This window comes from Protomyctophum bolini (genome assembly GCF_963924005.1).
Source record: "Protomyctophum bolini genome assembly, chromosome: 13".
Lineage (NCBI taxonomy): Eukaryota > Metazoa > Chordata > Actinopteri > Myctophiformes > Myctophidae > Protomyctophum > Protomyctophum bolini.
In genome coordinates, this window is record NC_137874.1 from 4,991,055 (window position 1) to 5,010,973 (window position 19,919).

General features: G+C 44.6%; 1 protein-coding gene across 3 annotated transcripts in view; it reads right to left on the bottom strand.

Moving 5' to 3' along the window:
* The window catches only part of LOC308326778 (sodium/calcium exchanger 2-like), a 58,851-nt gene that overhangs the window by 18,955 nt on the left and 19,977 nt on the right, over positions 1 to 19,919 (bottom strand). For 2 of the 3 annotated variants that reach the window (XM_080779805.1, XM_080779803.1), the window contains exons 1-6: positions 18,414 to 18,493; positions 9,389 to 9,915; positions 8,030 to 8,167; positions 6,571 to 6,798; positions 5,510 to 5,785; positions 93 to 536 (exon numbers count right to left, since the gene is read on the bottom strand). In XM_080779805.1, the coding sequence (XP_080635931.1) occupies positions 93 to 536; positions 5,510 to 5,785; positions 6,571 to 6,798; positions 8,030 to 8,167; positions 9,389 to 9,835 (1,533 nt within the window). In that variant the 5' untranslated portion in view covers positions 9,836 to 9,915; positions 18,414 to 18,493. Of the gene's footprint in view, positions 1 to 92; positions 537 to 5,509; positions 5,786 to 6,570; positions 6,799 to 8,029; positions 8,168 to 9,388; positions 9,916 to 18,413; positions 18,494 to 19,919 lie in introns of those variants that run through there. The other variant, XM_080779804.1, reaches the window with a different exon arrangement.

A 19,919-nucleotide genomic window follows, 5' to 3' on the forward strand; every position in this document is an offset into this window, starting at 1 on the left:
GCTTCGATGGTAACAAGTATGTGATGTACTCATTTATATGAGTATTGTTACCATTGAAGCATCTACGTCGACATACCCCGTACCATGATCACCTTAATCTCTTTGTGCACTTCTCCCGGCTTGAACACCAGCGTCCCCTCGAGCAGCTCGTAGTCGGCTCCGGCGTTGGCCGAGCCGTTCTCCGTGCGGTAGTCCACGTAGAACGTGTGCTCTCCGGTGCCTCCCGCGCAGACGACCGCCAGGGTGAGAACGCCGCAGCTCTCCGAGCACTGGTACTGGGCCCTCTCGAAGGAGACGTGCGCGCACGTGGCCATGTCGTCCTCGTTGGCCCGGTCGCTCTCGGCCGCCGCGCGGCGCGCCGCCGCGTGCTTCCGCAGGACGTTGCCGGCGCCGATCATCAGCCGCGTGGCCTGGACGCGGTAGAAGGCGCGGCTCTTCTTCTGCTGGACGAGGGCCGAGTAGTTGGCCATCTCGATCAGCTGGTCGAGGTCGGCGTCGGGGTGCTTCTCCTTTTGGTCTTTCAGAATGCGGACCACCTTTTGAACGGGAGTGGAAATGCAAAAGTTTCCAGCAGCGTATATGACATAGACTGTAAAAAATATGCGGACAAAGCGTTCCGCGGGTCTAACGTGAACGTAAAATGAAGCCTGTCAGTCCTTGCAATGGAAGTCGCCATCTTTCTAGATCCGTTTTGGCCCAGTTCAGGCCAGCTGGCCCATTGGCTGGCCCAGACAACGAGGCGGGACTTCCCCCCTTCTTCTTCGTTGGTTTTTATTTTGACTCGAGTGGGTGGGGGATCCCGTTCATAGACTGTAACGGTAGCCACGCCCCTCAGAACATGCGCGACTTTATGGTCATTTTTTTAATAAATGGGACCATAATTTTCCAAAAAGAATATTATGACATTAGAAATTAGACTTTAAACTAGTGACTGGAAGCAGAAAGTATTCATGACCATGTTTATTAAGGTAATACAGTCTAGGTGAAGTTGGGCCCAAATACATGGACTTCTATGGGACTATGGGTTTTTCTGGGTCCAGTGACAGCGCCACAACAGGCCATTATATGAACTTTCATTTCCTTAGTGGCTTCACAAAATATCCGTCTGACTGCCCCCCTGGTATATGAGGGAGAAAACAAGAAGGCAACGTCCATTTTAAAGCGACTCGTGAAGCATATAGTTGTACAGTGAATTCTCCACCTTCTTCATTTCAAGCACCCCCCAGTTTGATATCACGACACAGATTGTCACAGTGTTATCGAGGGGAGTTAAATAACACTCCCCTCAGAGAGTGTTATTAGATAAAATATGTGGGGTTTTTTTTCAATGTATCTAATGTAATCCTGGGCGCTACACACTTCCTCTGCCAACCTGGCGGGGGCAGCCGGACTGACCTCATGCTTCCTTCTATGCATGAGGAGTCCATGCTGCTTCTTTTCACCTGACAGGGGGGGGGGGGGGAATTTCCCCGGCCGGAACGTATAGCGCGTGGAAGGAACACGTTATTCCGACCAGTTCCTTTCCCCTCCCATCAGGCGCCACCGGCTGGCCAGGGGGAGGTATAGTTTAGAGACCAGGGTTACTGCATGTTTTTGTGTGAGGGTATAGCTACCCTAGGGGACACGGGGAGAACATGCAAAACTACACACAGATAAAGTGTGTTTATCGCTTCACTTTGGTGAACACTTCAGTGTCTGTAAAAATAAATAAAAGGTCCCTTCACTCCAGCTCACTCTTTTTCATGCACGATCTGTAGCTGTCTTCCCCCTTCCCTCGAGTGGTGGATTGTATTATTGATATAACAGATATAAAAAGTGCACGGTAATTGAACATTGGGAGTGTAACCAATGTGCACCATTTTGTGGTCTCGAAACACCTTTAGGCTACTGGGAAAGTGTGTGCGTCACAGTGCATGTGTTCACGATAACGCACGTGACGTTAATGTTTTGCGGCTGCTAATTCTCCCGTCCAGGTGGACTGGGACTCGAAAAACCCTGTTATATATTTTTTCAAGGGATAAAAAACCCCCCGCATTTTTTCCTTAACGGCTAACAGTTAACAATAACAGTGTGCCAGCAATGAATGCACTAGACTGGACCCCCCTGCCTTGTAATGCTAACAACACATGAGTCAGGTATACAGCCTTTGAGGTAATGAATTATTATATGTTGGCGCTGGTATAAGGAAGATGACAACTGCGTTGGTAATACGCTACCAATGCACAGGGCTTAGTTCCGTGTGTAAGATAGGGTCCCTGAGAATGTACAAAAAATACAAATGGAACCAAATGGGCCTGTTTAGATGGGGTTAGCTTTATCAGGGGAGCCTGATGAATCACTTATCAGGAGACCACAAGGGGAGAGATTCATTTTCCCATAGAAAGGAGGTGTCATTCACTGCCCGGCGTTTTTCTTTGTAATAATCCTTTGTGTTTTGTATTAGTTCATGACACGTATAATTGTGTTATTTGCATGCTATGTTGATGAATACGAAAAATTTTGTAGTACCACAATGGAAACAAGTCCCCAGGACGTTTTTTGGTGTTATCGTTTCAGCCTTAATATATAGTGTCCGACTGCTGCTGTTTGACTAATAGTATTTAATCAATCACAAGAACCCTGGGGGTCCAAAGATGCCTTCTGTACACCTGTATACATGTTGTACACCAGTGGTTCACAAACCTTTTCGTGTCAAGGACCCCCAAAACAACATTTATTAGGCCCCCCCCCCCCCATTTGAAAACATATATATGCCAGTGACCCCCGATAAGGGAGGACATTTACGGCTCTATAGCAGTGATTCCGAAACATATTCATTTCATGGACCGCCAGGTTCACACGCATTATGCTATACGGACCCCCCCCCCCATTTAATGGCATTTTCTATCTCTGGTACCCCAATTTATATTGTAAAACCACTGTTAAATTTAACTCTGAGAGCGTACAAATGGATCCATTTGTTTACACTCATTTGTACACTCGACGAGTTATACAGACACTTAAGGGGACCATTTTGGTTCCCAGCTATCTCTAATTGAGCTATATATATAGGTACCCCCTGGAACTCCCTGAAGTACCCCCGGGGGTCCCCACCGGACCCCACTTTGGGAACCCATGTTGTACACTGGATCTTTTAGTGCATGTCTGTGTTTGAAGGCCCCGACTAACACAACGGAAGCCTCAGACGCTCACATCATCATCAAACACACCCATTGTTTACGGCTGTGTAGCCACACACGGAGCTGTCAAAACCTGTTGACGCGCCCAGTGAGAGTGTGAACTGAGATGAACTGTGATACTTTTTTTGATACGTTTAGTGCTGAAGCAGAACTACTGTACATGAATGAACTGTGTGACACGTAGACGCTTGGGACACGTTGGGAACCGGTTCAGTTAAGAACCAGTTCTTAGATCATGAATGAACTGTGTGACATGTAGACGCTTGGGACACGTTATGGGAACCGGTTCAGTTCAGAACCAGTTCTTAGTTCATGAATGAACTGTGTGACATGTAGACGCTTGGGACACGTTATGGGAACCGGTTCAGTTCAGAACCAGTTCTTAGTTCATGAATGAACTGTGTGACATGTAGACGCTTGGGACGCGTTGGGAACCGGTTCAGTTCAGAACCAGTTCTTAGTTCATGAATGAACTGTGTGACATGTAGACGCTTGGGACACGTTATGGGAACCGGTTCAGTTCAGAACCAGTTCTTAGATGATGAATGAACTGTGTGACATGTAGACGCATGGGACACGTTATGGGAACCGGTTCAGTTCAGAACCAGTTCTTAGTTCATGAATGAACTGTGTGACATGTAGACGCATGGGACACGTTATGGGAACCGGTTCAGTTCAGAACCAGTTCTTAGTTCATGAATGAACTGTGTGACATGTAGACGCATGGGACACGTTATGGGAACCGGTTCAGTTCAGAACCAGTTCTTAGTTCATGAATGAACTGTGTGACATGTAGACGCATGGGACACGTTATGGGAACCGGTTCAGTTCAGAACCAGTTCTAAGTTCATGAATGAACTGTGTGACATGTAGACGCATGGGACACGTTATGGGAACCGGTTCAGTTCAGAACCAGTTCTTAGTTCATGAATGAACTGTGTGACATGTAGACGCATGGGACACGTTATGGGAACCGGTTCAGTTCAGAACCAGTTCTTAGTTCATGAATGAACTGTGTGACACGTAGACAAAGTTCCCAAAACAGATGTTTTTGGGAACCGGTTCAGTTCAGAACCACGTAGACCCTTGGGACACATTGGGAACCGGTTCAGTTCAGAACCACGTAGACCCTTGGGACACATTGGGAACCGGTTCAGTTCAGAACCACGTAGACCCTTGGGACACATTGGGAACCGGTTCAGTTCAGAACCACGTAGACCCTTGGGACACGTTGGGAACCGGTTCAGTTCAGAACCACGTAGACCCTTGGGACACATTGGGAACCGGTTCAGTTCAGAACCACGTAGACCCTTGGGACACGTTGGGAACAGGTTCAGTTCAGAACCACATAGACCCTTGGGACACATTGGGAACCGGTTCAGTTCAGAACCAGTTCACCACGTAGACACTTGGGACATGTTGGGAACCGGTTCTTAGTTCATGAGCCAGACCTCCACAATTGGAACGTGAATTATTAATTGAGTGTGCAAAACCATACCTATATTAAATTGTTTAAAGGATCATATAAGTAAATTAATATATGATAACCCTTCCACAGTAGTAGCTTTTTCATATTCAATATATTTTTTCATATTTTCCTATATAATGCCTCATTTGCATATTTAAAATGTCCTACGATTTGTAAAACAACAGATCATTGTCTCATCAACTGGGGAAGTGTCATGGCGATGACAATTTAATATAGGCATGGTTTTGCCCACTCAATTCATAATTAACGTTCCCATTTTGGAGCTCATGGCTCCTCATGGACTATAAGAACCACAAAGAAGTTCCACCGGTTCCCAAGCGGTGGAAAAGGAGCCTGTACTGTAATTAAAATCACACCAAGTGGCGCAACTCCCCTCTCTAAAAGCTGAATAACTCCTAATCTACGGAGCTCTCCATGGTTTGGTCCATTAGCGCGATTTTCTGAGGTTTTTGCTGATAATCCGGTGGTCTAGATGGAAACATTGGTGCTTTCTAGAGCAAGGATGGCTATATTTTAGCTCGCTAGCATTGACGCTATCAACATCCACACACGGGTGCGGGTGCGTGGCTGCGTGCGCACACCAGTGGTGCACATGCACGGCACTACACACACGGGTGCGGGTGCGTGCGCACACCAGTGGTGCACGCGCACGCATGCACACACCTCTCGTGCTCATTGACACGCATGCGCACACCACTCGTGCTCATTGACCTACACAAACAGGTACATGGACATTGCGAGCTGGTTGTAGAAGTGGTTGCACCACTTAATAAAAAGACATAAATGCACATTCTTTGCAACGTGGAACAATAAGCAACACAACAACCTTTTCCTATTATACCTCATCCTTGTTGGGGTTGTCCTGGAGGTCGCCTGATGTGGAGTTGCCGGCGCAGGCGTTGTTGCTGTCGGAAGAGCACTTTCCGTCCGTGACGACGCCGTCGGCTCCCTTCGACGAGGAGTGGTCACCGCCGTCCATTTCCACGACGATGCCGTGCCTCTTGTCGGCGCGGTAACGCTTGCCCGTGTATTTGTAGAAGAGCAGTCGGCGGTCGGCGATCCAAGCCAAGAGCACACACACTGGGAAGTAGACCAACGTCACTATAGCCTCCCACACCTGGTCCACGAAAACACAACAGTGGGGGGGATACAACAACGCACAGTCTCAGAAATTCACCGACGTTTTGATTGAGAACAGTTTACGATATTCATATCACAATATGCACAGCTATATAGCCTGAATTGACTATAAGGAAGACATACTCAAACGGGACGCACGCACGCGCGGATTAGACACATGCGGAAACATGCGGTCGAACGTGCGCTGCTCCCGCGCTTGCGGTCAGGGATATAGGTTAGGTTAGGGTTCGAGGGTATAGGAGGTCGGTCTAATCACAGTATGTCTAAACTAAAGCCTGTATCCACTCAAATTAATCATTTAACCGATAATAAATGATCGATTGGGTTGGGGGGAATGTATACATTACTTTTTAAAATTTCTTTTTTTTTAACAAATTATTTTACAGCAATGAGCAGATTACATTCACATTTTTGCAGGAACACTTGCATGACAAAGTATACAATTATATTTACAAGTAACTGGTCAATCACTCTAATCAATTCATTAACATATAAAAAACTGTAATGAAACAAAAATGACTAATTAAACGATAGATGAATCGCTGAGAAACAAAACAATAGTTTTCAGCCCTGAAGCCCTATAACCACACCAAAGGGTGGAGACGGTTCTAGCGTTGACTCCTTGCAACCGTTTGGACCCAAGGATTTGCATGGTGGTGGTGACCCTTTGTGGTGTGGTTATATATAGGGCCTCAAGAAGACCAACACACAAAAGTGCACACACACACACACCACACCACACCACAGAACATTCACACAGACCTCTACGACTTCAGGCGAGATGACGGCCAGGATGAGGTACAGCCAGATGTAGGCGAAGATGCTCCAGAACGCCGTGATGATGAACACGCGGAGGTGCTTGATCTTGCGCGTCTCTCCGTTGGGGATGACCCACACGCAGAGGCCAATGATCACAAACATGTTGAAGGCGGCGCTGCCCACGATGGTGCCTGGACCGAGCTCCCCTGCGTGAAAGTTGTGGCCGATTACCTGACGGTGACACAAAACATCGAAGGGGGGACTGATAACAATGCGTCCCTGGTTGAGGCAGGAGAGTATACTGGTCACGTGTTCAGAGTCAGACAGCATGTGGTTCACGGACTGTTTCATCATGTCAAGGACCCCCACATCGACACTCATTAGACAGCGGGCCCCCGTTAGAAAAATATATATATATGCCAATTAAGGACCCGCATTAGAAAATATATGCCAAGGGCCCCCATTAGAAAATATATGCCACGGACCCCATTAGAAAATATATGCCAAGGGCCCCCATTAGAAAATATATGCCACGGGCCCCCATTAGAAAATATATGCCAAGGGCCCCCATTAGAAAACACATGCCAAGAACCCCCAAAAGAGATTTAGTTTTTCTACGTCTCTAAAAGTGATTTCCAACCATTTTCATTTCAAGGACCTCCCCCCGTTTGATATATGCATTAGGCTACGGACCCCCATTCAATGGCATTTTCTAATTTATATTGTAAAATCAATGTTAATTTAACTCTGAGAGAGTGTACGAATGGAACCATTCGTACCATTTGGTCTATAACTCTCTGAGTTATAGACCAAAATAAGGGTCCATTTGGTTCCTAACTATCATTTAGCTGGGGGGGACCCCCTGGAACTCCCTCCAGGACCCCTGGGGGGGTCCCCGTGACCACACTTTGGGAACCACTGTCATATAGAATCTTGTATGCATGTTTTGTTTTGTAAAGAAATAGTAAGTGTTAAAATGTTAAAGGAGAATTCCATACTAAAAGGCTTTCTTACCTTTCTTTGTAGTTGTTATACGTCCCCATCAAAGAGGTCCAGGTGTTATTTTGTGCAAAAGCTCCTTATTGGCTATTTCCCCTACCATAAGCCCTACATGAATTGCATTGAATTGAATGGGATGTATGGGCTAATTCGCTTATTTCCATCGAAATAAGTAGTAAAGTGTGCCGCTTGGGTTATTATTTACATTATGAGAGGATATATACAAAAATATATATAATTTTGAGCGATGGAAATAAGCGAATTAGCACAACACCCCATACATCCCATTCAATTCAATGCAATTCATTTAGGGCTTATGGTAGGGGAAATAGCCAATAAGGAGCTTTTGCACAAAATAACACCTGGACCTCTTTGATGGGGAGGTAACAACTACAAAGAAAGGTATAAGAAAGCCTTTTAGTATACGGAATTCTCCTTTAAGTATGCTGGGACTCCTGTTTACCTCGATGACTGACAGTAAAATCTCCGGCGCCGAGGATCCCAGGGCCATGAGTGTGAGGTTGGAAACGGTCTCGTTCCAAATCCGTACGGTAGTCACAGTTACCTCTCCGTTGGGCTGGGTGATTTTCACTTCTTTCTCCTAGGAATAAAATATGTTTTCAGATCTCAGGAAAACTGGTTGGGGAATCCGCAATGCTATTCATTATACGAATCACAAAATGGCATATATATACTGTATGTGTCATATATATGGATAGCCCACTGTCCGTGGAGCTGACCTGCATAAATGTCACTGCATTTTAGCAAACGTTTTTGAAACGGTATGTGACAAATAAAGTTTTGATTGATTGATTGATTGATTGATTGATACCTCTCTCTATACAAAAATCACAACTCTTCCAACGTGGACTATGTTGTATTAGCAAAATAGGCATGTAACTTTGTACGCCATTCTGGATGAGCAACTGTGTCTACAAATCCTATAAGAAGACAAGATGCGTCATCTCCATTGGTCAAGATATTGACCAATTATGACATGGCAAGATCTGGCAGGTATATAGAGCAGTCGCAGTCCCACCCCCTTTCAGAACGACGAGTATAGCCCAGGAAATGAATCCCAATGCATTTTGCCCATAGGCTTTTCCTAAAGTATTTATTTAAAGACGGTTACGCCGCGGACAAAGCCAACTCGGATCGTGACAAATCATGACAGTGAACACAATGTTTTGGGGCCGATCAAATAATTAGAAAGAAGAACATAAAGGCAGGAGACAACACTATTTGTTTTGTTTTTCTTCTTATTTGATCGGCCCCAAAACATAGTGTTCATTGTCATGATTTGTCACGATCCGAGTTGGCTTTGTCCGTCTTTAAATTAATACTTTAAGAAAAGCCTATGGGCAAAATGCATTGCGATTCATTTCCTGGGCCACTCGTCGTTCTGAAAGGGGGTTGGACTGCGACGCTCTATATATATAATGCTTTCAAGACTGATTCACTGTTTTGTTATTTGATACATAGGCCTATAGCCATATTTGGAGTCACATCATGGCAAGCTTAAAGGTATATTCAGTGATTTCACTCAAAAAACCTTAGGTTTCGTTTTTGGCTGGGACCTAAGTCTTTCATCCAATCAGGATAGAGAGCCAAAAACGAAACCTAAGTTTTTTGACCCCCCCAGGGGTTAACTGGGGACAGGGAGGAACTCCTTATAATGGTCAGCACACTCTATAGTAGAGAGGATTATCACAACAAAACAAAATAATAAGTGATATTTGAATAAAGTGAAATCACTGAATATACCTTTAATGGTGCTAAAAAAGGAGGGGGGGGGGTTTCGGTCCCAATAATTAATGAATACCTGAGACGTGATGACCTCTATGGAGCCCATGAAGCGGTCGGCGATGATGGACACGCCCAGGAACATGTACAGGAGACAGGCGAAGTACAGTATGGCCCTGCCCGCCTGCTCGCCCACCGGAGGGTTGAGCGGCAGCCACACGGGCAGCAGGACCCCCGGCTTGCACACCACCTCCACCAGACACTTGGCCTTGTGGTCCTTGCCGCCCGTCTTGTTACCGCCGGCCGCCGACGGCACGGGGGGCTCCCGCTGCTGCTGCCCGCCGACGCCCGACGCGCGCCGCACCACCTCCTGTGGCTCGGAGGGCGCACTGCACGCGGCCGGCGGCACGTGGGACGACAGCAGGAGGGAGAGGAGGAGGAGGAGGAGGGGGAGGGTAAAGGGGAGGACGGAGGAGGGAGAGGGAGAGGGAGAGGAGGAGGAGGGGAGGAGGGAGGATACTCCCATGGTATCCCTGAGCCAGGTATAGCTGCCACCTGCCTGGGGTCGTCACCACCACCGGGGGGAGCAGCTGGGTCAGAAGACTCCTAAAAGGAAAGAGAGAGGAGGAGGAGAAGAAGTGGCAGGGCGAGATAGTCAAGAGTTTATTTTAGAGCTGCCGTTTTGGTACAAATGTAACCGACGGAAGTATTAGCAAGAGCTTTCTGACTAATATAGGTACATTGGATCAATTGGGACAAATATTATTTTATCCTGGAAAGCAATGGTCTTGGACCTTAAATTGCTACTTTATGTATATCGGTGGTTACCCAAAGTGGGGTACGGGGACCCCCCAGGGGTCCTTGAGGGAGTTCCAGGGGGTCCCCGATAGTTAGTAACCAAATGGACCCTTTATAGGTCTGTAACTCAGAGAGTGTACACATGTATTTTTTTTTTAAAACAATTGTACACTCTCAGAGTTAAATTAACTTTGATTTTACAATATAAATTGGGGTCTCAGAGATAGAAATGCCATTGCCAGGGACCATAGCCGCCCTGAATGCGTGTCAAACTGGGGGGTCTCTTGAAATTAAGAGAATTGAGAATCACTGCTAGAGCCATACACATCTTCTCTCATGGGGGTCCCTGGCATGTCTTTTCAAATGAGGGTCCGCGGGTTGCTTTGTGTCAATTTGGGGGTCCTTGACATGAAAAAGTTTGGGAACTAATTTTGAGTTGCCTCTATTGAGCAGTCCATATTATAATATACAGCACAATACATGACTCACGAGTCGCTATGAAAAAATATTTAGCTCATTGGCTCCCCCCTACACACACACACACACACACACACACACACACACACACACACACACACACACACACACACACACACACTTCACTTGAGCTCATTAGCGCAGGCTACTCAACCTGCACCAATAGTTAGTTGTGTGTCAGCTGTTGGAAGAGAGACACCTCATCAGCTCAGCTGTGGAAGAAAGCTCAGCTCGGACGGAAAAAGCTGGGAGTTTGTTTTGGTACTGCCTGTACTCTTTGGTACTTTGGTAAAAAAAAAAAAGAAAGAAAAGGGATTTTAGTTCTATAAATTCTGCATTGTGAACATTTCTAGTTGTGAATTGCAATCAATCACATTTTAGCCTTAATGGTATCCTCCCTCCGATAGCTTCCTTAAAACTACCTCACAGAGAAACTAAAGCCATGTTGTTTAGTCTTAGAGAACCTGTGGTTGCCATTAAATTGCTGCACCATTTAAGTGGCTGGCAGTTAGTTAGTTGGCTTGACGAAGGTAGGCCTATATAATTCATTCGCCTATCTCCAGGACTGCTTGCCCAGGCATGTCCCAAACCGCCTCCTTAGGTCCGCCACTGCTGGCCTGCTCGAAGAAATATGGCGAAGCAGCGTTCTCCTTCCACGGGCCGACCGCATGGAATAAACTTCCAATGCACCTTAGACTGGCACCCACCCCTAGATGTTTTTGAAACTCAGCTTAAGACCCATTTCTTTTTACTCTAGCATTTGGCTGAGTCCTTTGATTTTAATTATTTGTTGACTCACTGTTTCACCTATTTCATTGTCTTTTTATGCATTTTTGATGTTGCTTGGTGTTTTTGATTGTTTTTGACTGTTATGTTGTTTGATATTTTTAGTTTTATATACTTTGTACTTTATTTGTCTTGTAAAGCACTTTGCGCTGCACTCGTGTCATGAAAGGTGCTCTATAAATAAAGTTTATTATTATTATTATTATTATTATTATTATTATTATTATTATTTCCATGTTCCTTAACCACTTAAGACATTCAGGTGTTATGCCCTAATTATTTGGGCTTGTCTCCTAATGTTGGTTAAACCAGTGATTATTCTCACAGTGACATTGACATGTCAAGGACCCCCAGATGAATGCATTTGCCCAACTAAGGACCCTACATCTAAAAAATATTGTGTTTTCTTTAAATGTTTCAATAAAATGTTGACCATTTTTTTCCCAAGATTTTTTTTGAAAACAGCAGATCTACAAGCTCACAATGCAATGAATGCATCTCTTTTTTCTTTTTCTTTTTTTAAATAAACTGTTTTTAAACATCTTGTCAAATAAATGAAGTCACATTTGTATGTAAATTACATCCTGCACATTCATTAAAACTATTAACTCTGACTGGCGAGGGAGTCTGGGAGTCTATAGGTGGGTTCTGAGTAATATAATGATCATTATAACAATGTGAAAAAAAACGTAATTTCTTTCTTCATCTCGTTTAAATATAAGGACTTCGAAATGCAGAGCCAAACATGTTCTGTATAACCTAAATCTATATAACCTTGACATTTTTTTTTAACGTTTTTAATATTTTTATAGAGTTCATTGTTGGCTCCCGCGCTGTCATAACCTTCCAACACTGCAACGTTACGTAACCACAAAAATCACACCCTCTATCTCTCTCTCTCATTAGCAGGCAACTGCAGCACTCTCTCTCTCTGTTTCTGGCACAACAGCACACAACAGCGCCCCTACTGGTACTCATTATCGTGCTCATTAACGTCACATTAACCACACATAGGTGAACCACACATAGGTGTTTTGAAATGTCTATGGGAAAAATGCATTGAGATTAATTTCCTGGGCCTGGCGTCGTCATGCTCTATACAAGCTATCAACGCAACATCCAGCCTATAGACAACATTTTCCTGAAATAAATAAATTGATAAATTATGCTATTCTATCCTTCTCATCTTCTTTCCCCCTTTTTCTCCCAATTTAAAATGATGCCATTCTGTAGGCGTCGCCAGAGATCTGTAGGCGTCGCCAGAGATCGTCCTCCCCAGCCAGCTTCCCACCACTGAACACCAGAGCCAATAGGCTCTGTGCATAACGGTATAGCCCCGTACCGTTACTGAACACCAGAGCCAATAGGCTCTGTGCATAACGGTAGCCCCGTACCGTTATACTGAACACCAGAGCCAATAGGCTCTGTGCATAACGGTATAGCCCTGTACCGTTACTGAACACCAGAGCCAATAGGCTCTGTGCATAACGGTATAGCCCCGTACCGTTACTGAACACCAGAGCCAATAGGATCTGTGCATAACGGTAGCCCCGTACCGTTATACTGAACACCAGAGCCAATAGGCTCTGTGCATAACGGTATAGCCCTGTACCGTTACTGAACACCAGAGCCAATAGGCTCTGTGCATAACGGTAGCCCCGTACCGTTATACTGAACACCAGAGCCAATAGGCTCTGTGCATAACGGTAGCCTGGGAAGTGCTGAGTGTTAGAGGGGCATGGGCTGAAATCCCGTAAGGTGGACAAAAAAATAGCAAAAAATAGCCGATCTACAAGCTCTCAACGCGTTGCGCTGCGACGCGTTGAGAGCTTGTAGATCGGCTATTTGCGGGGTGCAAACCAGGACTCTTTAGCTACTGGGGGACGCGGTGTATACGACAGGGATTTCTAAACAAATTAGTTCAACGCAAAATACTGTGTTCAAGTTCAGGAGACAAAAAAATTAGGAAAAAAAGCTATTCTCCTGAATGCTGCCTTCCGGCATGGCATGGAAAGGAGAGGAGTGGCATTTTGCATCTCTTTCACCGTGTAGTAAACGCTGCATTCGTGGTCTGGAGAGGGCAGTTGTTTTACAGACGGGTAAAAGGGCATGGGGGCTGAAGCCCCCTTTGATGTCTATGTGTGCACGTCCCTGACTGTAGCCCTGTACCGTACCATACTATACCATACCGTACCGCACAGTACCGTGCTTCCATAAGGTGACATATCCCCCTGATCTGTTCCAGTTCATTTTCCTATAGCGCTTCATTTGTTTGGCATGGCAGCATATTTGTCATTTGTGTTTCACGTTCAAATCTGCTGCAGTGCCAATCCAATCAAACAAAGCTATATGGGAAAACTGAACCAGAACAGGGAACAGGTATATATGCCACCTTCTGAAAACCTGGGACTATACAGTAATGAACTGAGGTGATCGCATTTGTTGGAGCGCTTATAGCCCAGAGTAATCCAGTAAGAGAGTCACTATATATAGCGTTGACTCCCATTGTATAACAATGGAATGTGGAAGTGCTCATTCTATCTCAATGGGAGATAGTTCCAATGGTTGGAACTATGGCCCACATAAGCACCCGCTTTGCGCCGAGATCAAAGCGTGTCGCCACTCTCTTATACTATTCCACTCGGGGCCCAGCCATGCTGTACGCAGAGGATTTGAATGGCTAGTTTCTGATGTGATCACATCAGTTAAACGTATAGCATAGCATATTATGCTATACGTTTAACTCAACTATTATTCAACTACTGTATCCTTTCCTCAAAGGGGGGGAAAAAAACAAAACGCAGAAGGGAATATAAACACCCAATTAATGCACGCCTGGTTGCAGTATATGGAACAGTATCAGCCAGCCAAGGGAACTATACACGGATACTTAAAAATCAACAAGCTGGTCAGTGTATTGTATTTAGTGTGTGTATATGAAATAGACCAGAGGATGTGGTGGCATTGGAATAATTATTAACAGGTGCGGTCAATGTGCGCATTGTGCGGGAAGCTTGTTTTGGGGGTGTGTGTGTGTGTGTGTGTGTTGTGTGTTGCATGTGTGTTTACAGCAGAGGTATAGAACAATGTGACAGCAGCCAGCAGGCAGCAGGGCAATAACAGCTTTCTGTCTCTCCTTCCACTAGTAAACCACCAGCCCCGTTCCACTCCCCCTGCCTGCACGCTGCGGCTCAGGTGAGACCACATTGTTCTACAGCATGGACTGTAAGAAGATCCCGGGGTGCTGCATCTTTGATGCTGCCTCCCTGTGCTCTGCCAGCTCATTATCCCATTTCGACCTGACGCGAGATTCGATACAAATGCCTGTTAAACACCTGACAGTTTTCGGGGAAAAACCCTATGTTTCTATATGTGTCAGTCGTTGTCAAACATTCTCATGTCAAGGACCCCCAAAAATATATGTATTTGGCTGCAGACCCCCCCCCCCCCCCCCCCCCCCGGTCTGAAAATGTTGTTCCAGGTCCCCAGAAGCAAAGATTTGAGCTAAAAACATACACACTGAAAGAACATATCTGCACCACATTTTCACGATTTTTCAAAAATAGCAGGACCTATACACAAGCTCGCTTGTAGATCTGCAATTTTTTTCAATAGCTATAAAGTGTAACGCGATGCTTAAAACACCAAACGGGGGTTCCTCCTCCCCGCCCAGAATGGGTTATGGGGTTGTGATTCAGAAACACAGCCCAGAGGTCCAGCGGCGTCACATTTCACTTTCCAAGCCCTGCTATGGTTACCACGACCTCAGACAGAGGGCCACCTTACACCAGAGGAGGCTGGGTGTGTGTGTGTGTGTGTGTGTGTGTGTGTGTGTGTGTGTGGGTGGCACGCCAAAAATAACTTCCCTCGCTATTCACATACAGTAAGAATATTTGCACCCATAACTAAGTGACATGTGAGACGTATAAATTTAGCTCACATTATGCACCCATTACACACTACACACACACACATGCACACACACACACACACACACACACACACACACAGGTTTCACACACAAAGGTGCATGCAGCGCTGAGCAAACAAACATTTCTGTACAGGCACTTGGCAGGGGGAGCTCAGGCAGGCAGGACACTGGAAGTGAACTTTTTTCTTTTTAAGTTGCTTAATTCAGTATTCGATATATTCATTTTAGCTGCCCCGCCCCCCTTTCCTATACCAACCTAGCCTGGGCATACCATTCCATTTCGGGTTTATGAACCGGTCGGGAGTGGATGATATCGCTACGTCATGTTGTAGTATTGTTTTGTATAGTCATCAATCTTTCCGGGGAACTTCCTTTTCCCTCAAACCGATCTTTCTCAATAAAAGCTAGCAGGCTATACGAGAGCTTTTATTGTTTTTCTTCCGGTCTGAGGGAAAAGGAAGTTCAGTTTGATTGACTATATACAAAACAACACTATATACAACATGACGTAACGATATCATCCGTTCCAGACCGGTTCACACAGAAACAGAGACCAGGCTTTTCCTCCGAGGTGGAAAGCCTGGTGAGGCGGGGGTTAATACAAACCCATGGTAACTTCAAACTCCATTTTTAACCATGATCGATTCATCTGATATTTTCCTTCTAATACGTGAGGGAGGGGGGGGGGGGGGGGGGGGCGTGGTTTTTCATTTACTGTTTTCATTTATTTGTAATAATTGTTTACGGAAAAGATTCAAGAATGAGGGCTCCTTGGAGGACGGAGGAGACTAAAGAATCAAAAAAAAATAAAAGGTCAGTGTTTTCGATGAATCCATCATGGTTACGGTGGAGTTTGGAGTTTGTATAGGAAGGGGGCGGGGCAGCAAAAATGTACATCAAATACTGTTACTGTAAATACTGAATTGAGCAACTTAAAAAACTGTCTGGTGTTCACAAAAGCCAAAGACCAAAAGTTTTTTATGAAAGTGAAATATCCCTTTAAGTGAGCCTATACATGGTTTTTCACAAATCACAGACCATAATGCATATACTATAGCAACAGTTGTCGCTGTTTAGGGTTATATTATTAATGCTGTGCAAAAGGCTTGTGTGTATTTTGTCAAAACATTGGTGACGAAAACCAAACCAGAAAGTCTTTGTCGAGATGTCTGCAGTGCAGCGTGTGCGTGTGTGTGTGTGTGGCATTCGTCTCCAGCTCGGGCTGGAACAAATTTTTGGGGATGTGCAGATATAGAATAGATATACTCCTTGAATAGTCAAACACGCGTTCCATCTTATTTCTTTGTATTTGTGATCATGTCGGAAAAATATGTATGCAGGAAAATAATACTATGCTTTTGTGAAGTATAGCCTAATTAAAGTAAGGAATGGGACCGTAATAAGAAGCCAGTTAGCGCTAAACGTAACCTTCAATGCATGCTACTGTTCCAGCATGTGTTTTTTCTTATCTTATAGATATTTGTTAGGGGTGCACGATTATGACATGACGACCAATATCCGATCTCCGATTATTTTGCAGGGTCATATACAGTATCTGCCGATAACGATTCTGACCGATTCTGATATTATACATAGGAATTATGCAATGGAAACAAGCCTATAGGCTGTAGGAGCTTGGCCCAAAGCCTGTTAATTAAGTTTTAAATCAATGAATCAATAGCCTATACTCTTTTCCAAGTGTCTGTTTTCACAACGGAATGACTACTGAATGAGACGAGTACACAAATTAAATGTAGAAAAATGTTATGTTTATTTTTACTTTTATTTATTTTCAACTCATTGATGATTTTTTTTTTTACATTTTTAAATTTAAAAAACAAAATGTTGGTGAAAACCGATTAAATGACCTGTATTATTTTGAGACCGAACCGATACCGATATGGCATTTTTATGGCTGATATGGCTGATTCCGATTATGCTAATAACGACTAATCGTGCATCCCTAATATTTGTATCTTTATCATTGAGAGCCGCTAGGCATTATGGTCTATGTAGTAAAACCATTGAGAGCCGCTAGGCATTATGGTCTATGTAGTAAAAACCATTGAGAGCCGCTAGGCATTATGGTCTATGTAGTAAAAACCATTGAGAGACGCTAGGCATTATGGTCTATGTAGTAAAAACCATTGAGAGACGCTAGGCATTATGGTCTATGTAGTAAAAACCATTGAGAGACGCTAGGCATTATGGTCTATGTAGTAAAAACCATTGAGAGACGCTAGGCATTATGGTCTATGTAGTAAAACCACCGGCAGAATAGCCTCGAAGCATCTTGAGCCCCGTAACCCCATGGGCACATTTTGAGCCGACAGCCGCGGACAGAGAAGAAGCTTTCAGTTTTACGTCATTTCCGAGTTTCCAGCTGCAGGAAATTAAGCTCCACCCCCGGAGAGCGTTTCCGGGGAATCTGTCCGTCAACGGCAGTCAGCCGCGGGGGTGGAGCTTAATTTCCATTCACCAGCTGTCTAAAAACTCGTAGAAATGACGTAGAACACAACAGCTTCCTCATGTCCGCGGCTGTCGGCTCAAGTCTGCCCATGCTGTATAAGTACAGTAGAAGTGGCAGGTTTGTATGCTTAAAGTGTTAAGTGATGTGTTGCCATATCCTGTAGGATGCAGTAAAGTCTCAAGGGTCAATATTAGAGCTTTAGGTAATCAAGAGCCTCTTGACTTGAAGAGCTGCAATCATGCATTATTTATCAACGCGTCCAATTAAATATAGTAAAGTATCTTTTCCCTTCAAGTGACTGACCTACAAAACAAGTGTGCACATCATATCTGGGATCTAATATGGGGCTAATAGTGTTACATACTGTCTAACATAAGGACATTGCATGGCTTAGTAGCTATCTCATGTTGTACAGTTAGTTGGCTAGTCTTTGGTACAGGTGAATATTTTAACAGCCAGGGAAACTCTCCCATCAACAGATTAGAGATTCTCGTCGCTGTTATACACAGTATGTGTTTGTGGGGCCTGCTGCTCAGGGACCCCATGTTTTACCACTATAGTTTCAAAGAGAAAGAAAGCAAAAAGAGTCTAAAAAAGCTCCACTATAGCGGCCCCTTGAGGCCAATGCTGCTATATACTTACACCCCACGTGACCAAAGTGGTTTGATTCGTCCGACCCCACAATGCCGTCCTTTAGATTCAGGCTCTCTCGCTAAAGAATCTAAAAAAGAAGAAGGAGAGGAGAAAAAAAAGCAAAAACAAAAAAACACATATTCTTGTTACACAACAAAGAACGTCGTTATCTTCACACACATTTCTTCACTTTCTTCGCGTGCGTGCGTGTGTGTGCCTGTGTGTGTGTGTGTGTGTGTGTGTGTGTGTGTTGAGGGTGGGGGGGTATAGTGCTGCTGAGGGGAACGTGGTCTCCATCGCCTGTAGCTGTCCAAGAACATTGCGCTGCGTGACACCACCAGCTCCTCTTACCAGTCCCTCTGACACGGTCACTGTCTGTCAGCGCCAGCTGATAAGTGATTGCCTGGGATTAACTTACACTGATAGGTAGGCGCGCCAGCAAATAGGGAGTTAGCACCTTTTACCGTTTAATATTTCCTCCCTAAAGTCCCTAGTGTGCTGTTGACCGTGTGGGGTGGCGTCAGGTGAAGGATGCTCAATTTGACGAGCAGAGCGTTCAGGTATAGGAGAGTGTAATGAAATGGAGAGCGTGAACACGAAGCACGATATTAACCCGTTTTGGGCGAGAACCCATTTTGGGTGTTAGCGTCATGTCGTGCTTTAGCTATAAAATAGCAGATCTACAAGCTCGTAGCGCGCCACCGAGTGGCGCGCTACGAGCTTGTAGGTCTGCTATTTTTCGAAGAGCGACTGACATAGAAGACATTTTTAGAATCTGATCTCAGGTCAGAATGAAAACTGTCAGGATGTAGAAGACATTTTTTAGAATCTGATCTCAGGTCAGAATGGGTTAATATATTAAACTTCAGAGGCCGAGAAGGACGTGACAATTATGAGTCGAGTCTCGACTAGGATTTCCTTGGAGGTGCCAATAAAATAAGACACGGTCAATGTTTTGGTTATGTTTACCTATACCAGACTTTCTGTAATGCACAAACATGTTAAATGGGGGTAAACACAAACCAGCTTAACCCATTTTGCTGTTTCAAGCATTATGTTGTACTTTAGCTATTGAAAAAGTAGCAGATCTGCAAGCTCATAGGGTGGCACCGAGTGCCGCGCTACGAGCTTGTAGGTCTGCTATTTTTGAAAAATCGTGAAAATGTGGCCCCAGTGTTTGAAAACTTTGAATATATTCTTTCAGAGCAAACGGTTTTTAACTCAAATGTTTGCTTCTGGAAGGTCCCTGGAACAACATATTTATAGATGGGGGTCGGCGGCCAATTACATATCATTGCTGGGGGTCCTTGACATGAAAATGTTTGAGAACCACTGACATAGAAACATGAGGTTTTTCAAAAAAACTGTCAGGATTTAGAAGGCGATCTGTAGAATCGATCTCAGGTGTAAATGGGTTAAGTCTTACCTGTCAAAACCTGATATTTACTGGACAAAACATTGCATTTTTAATTTGATGTTCACAAATTTCGACATACTGTAGCACACCCATCTCAT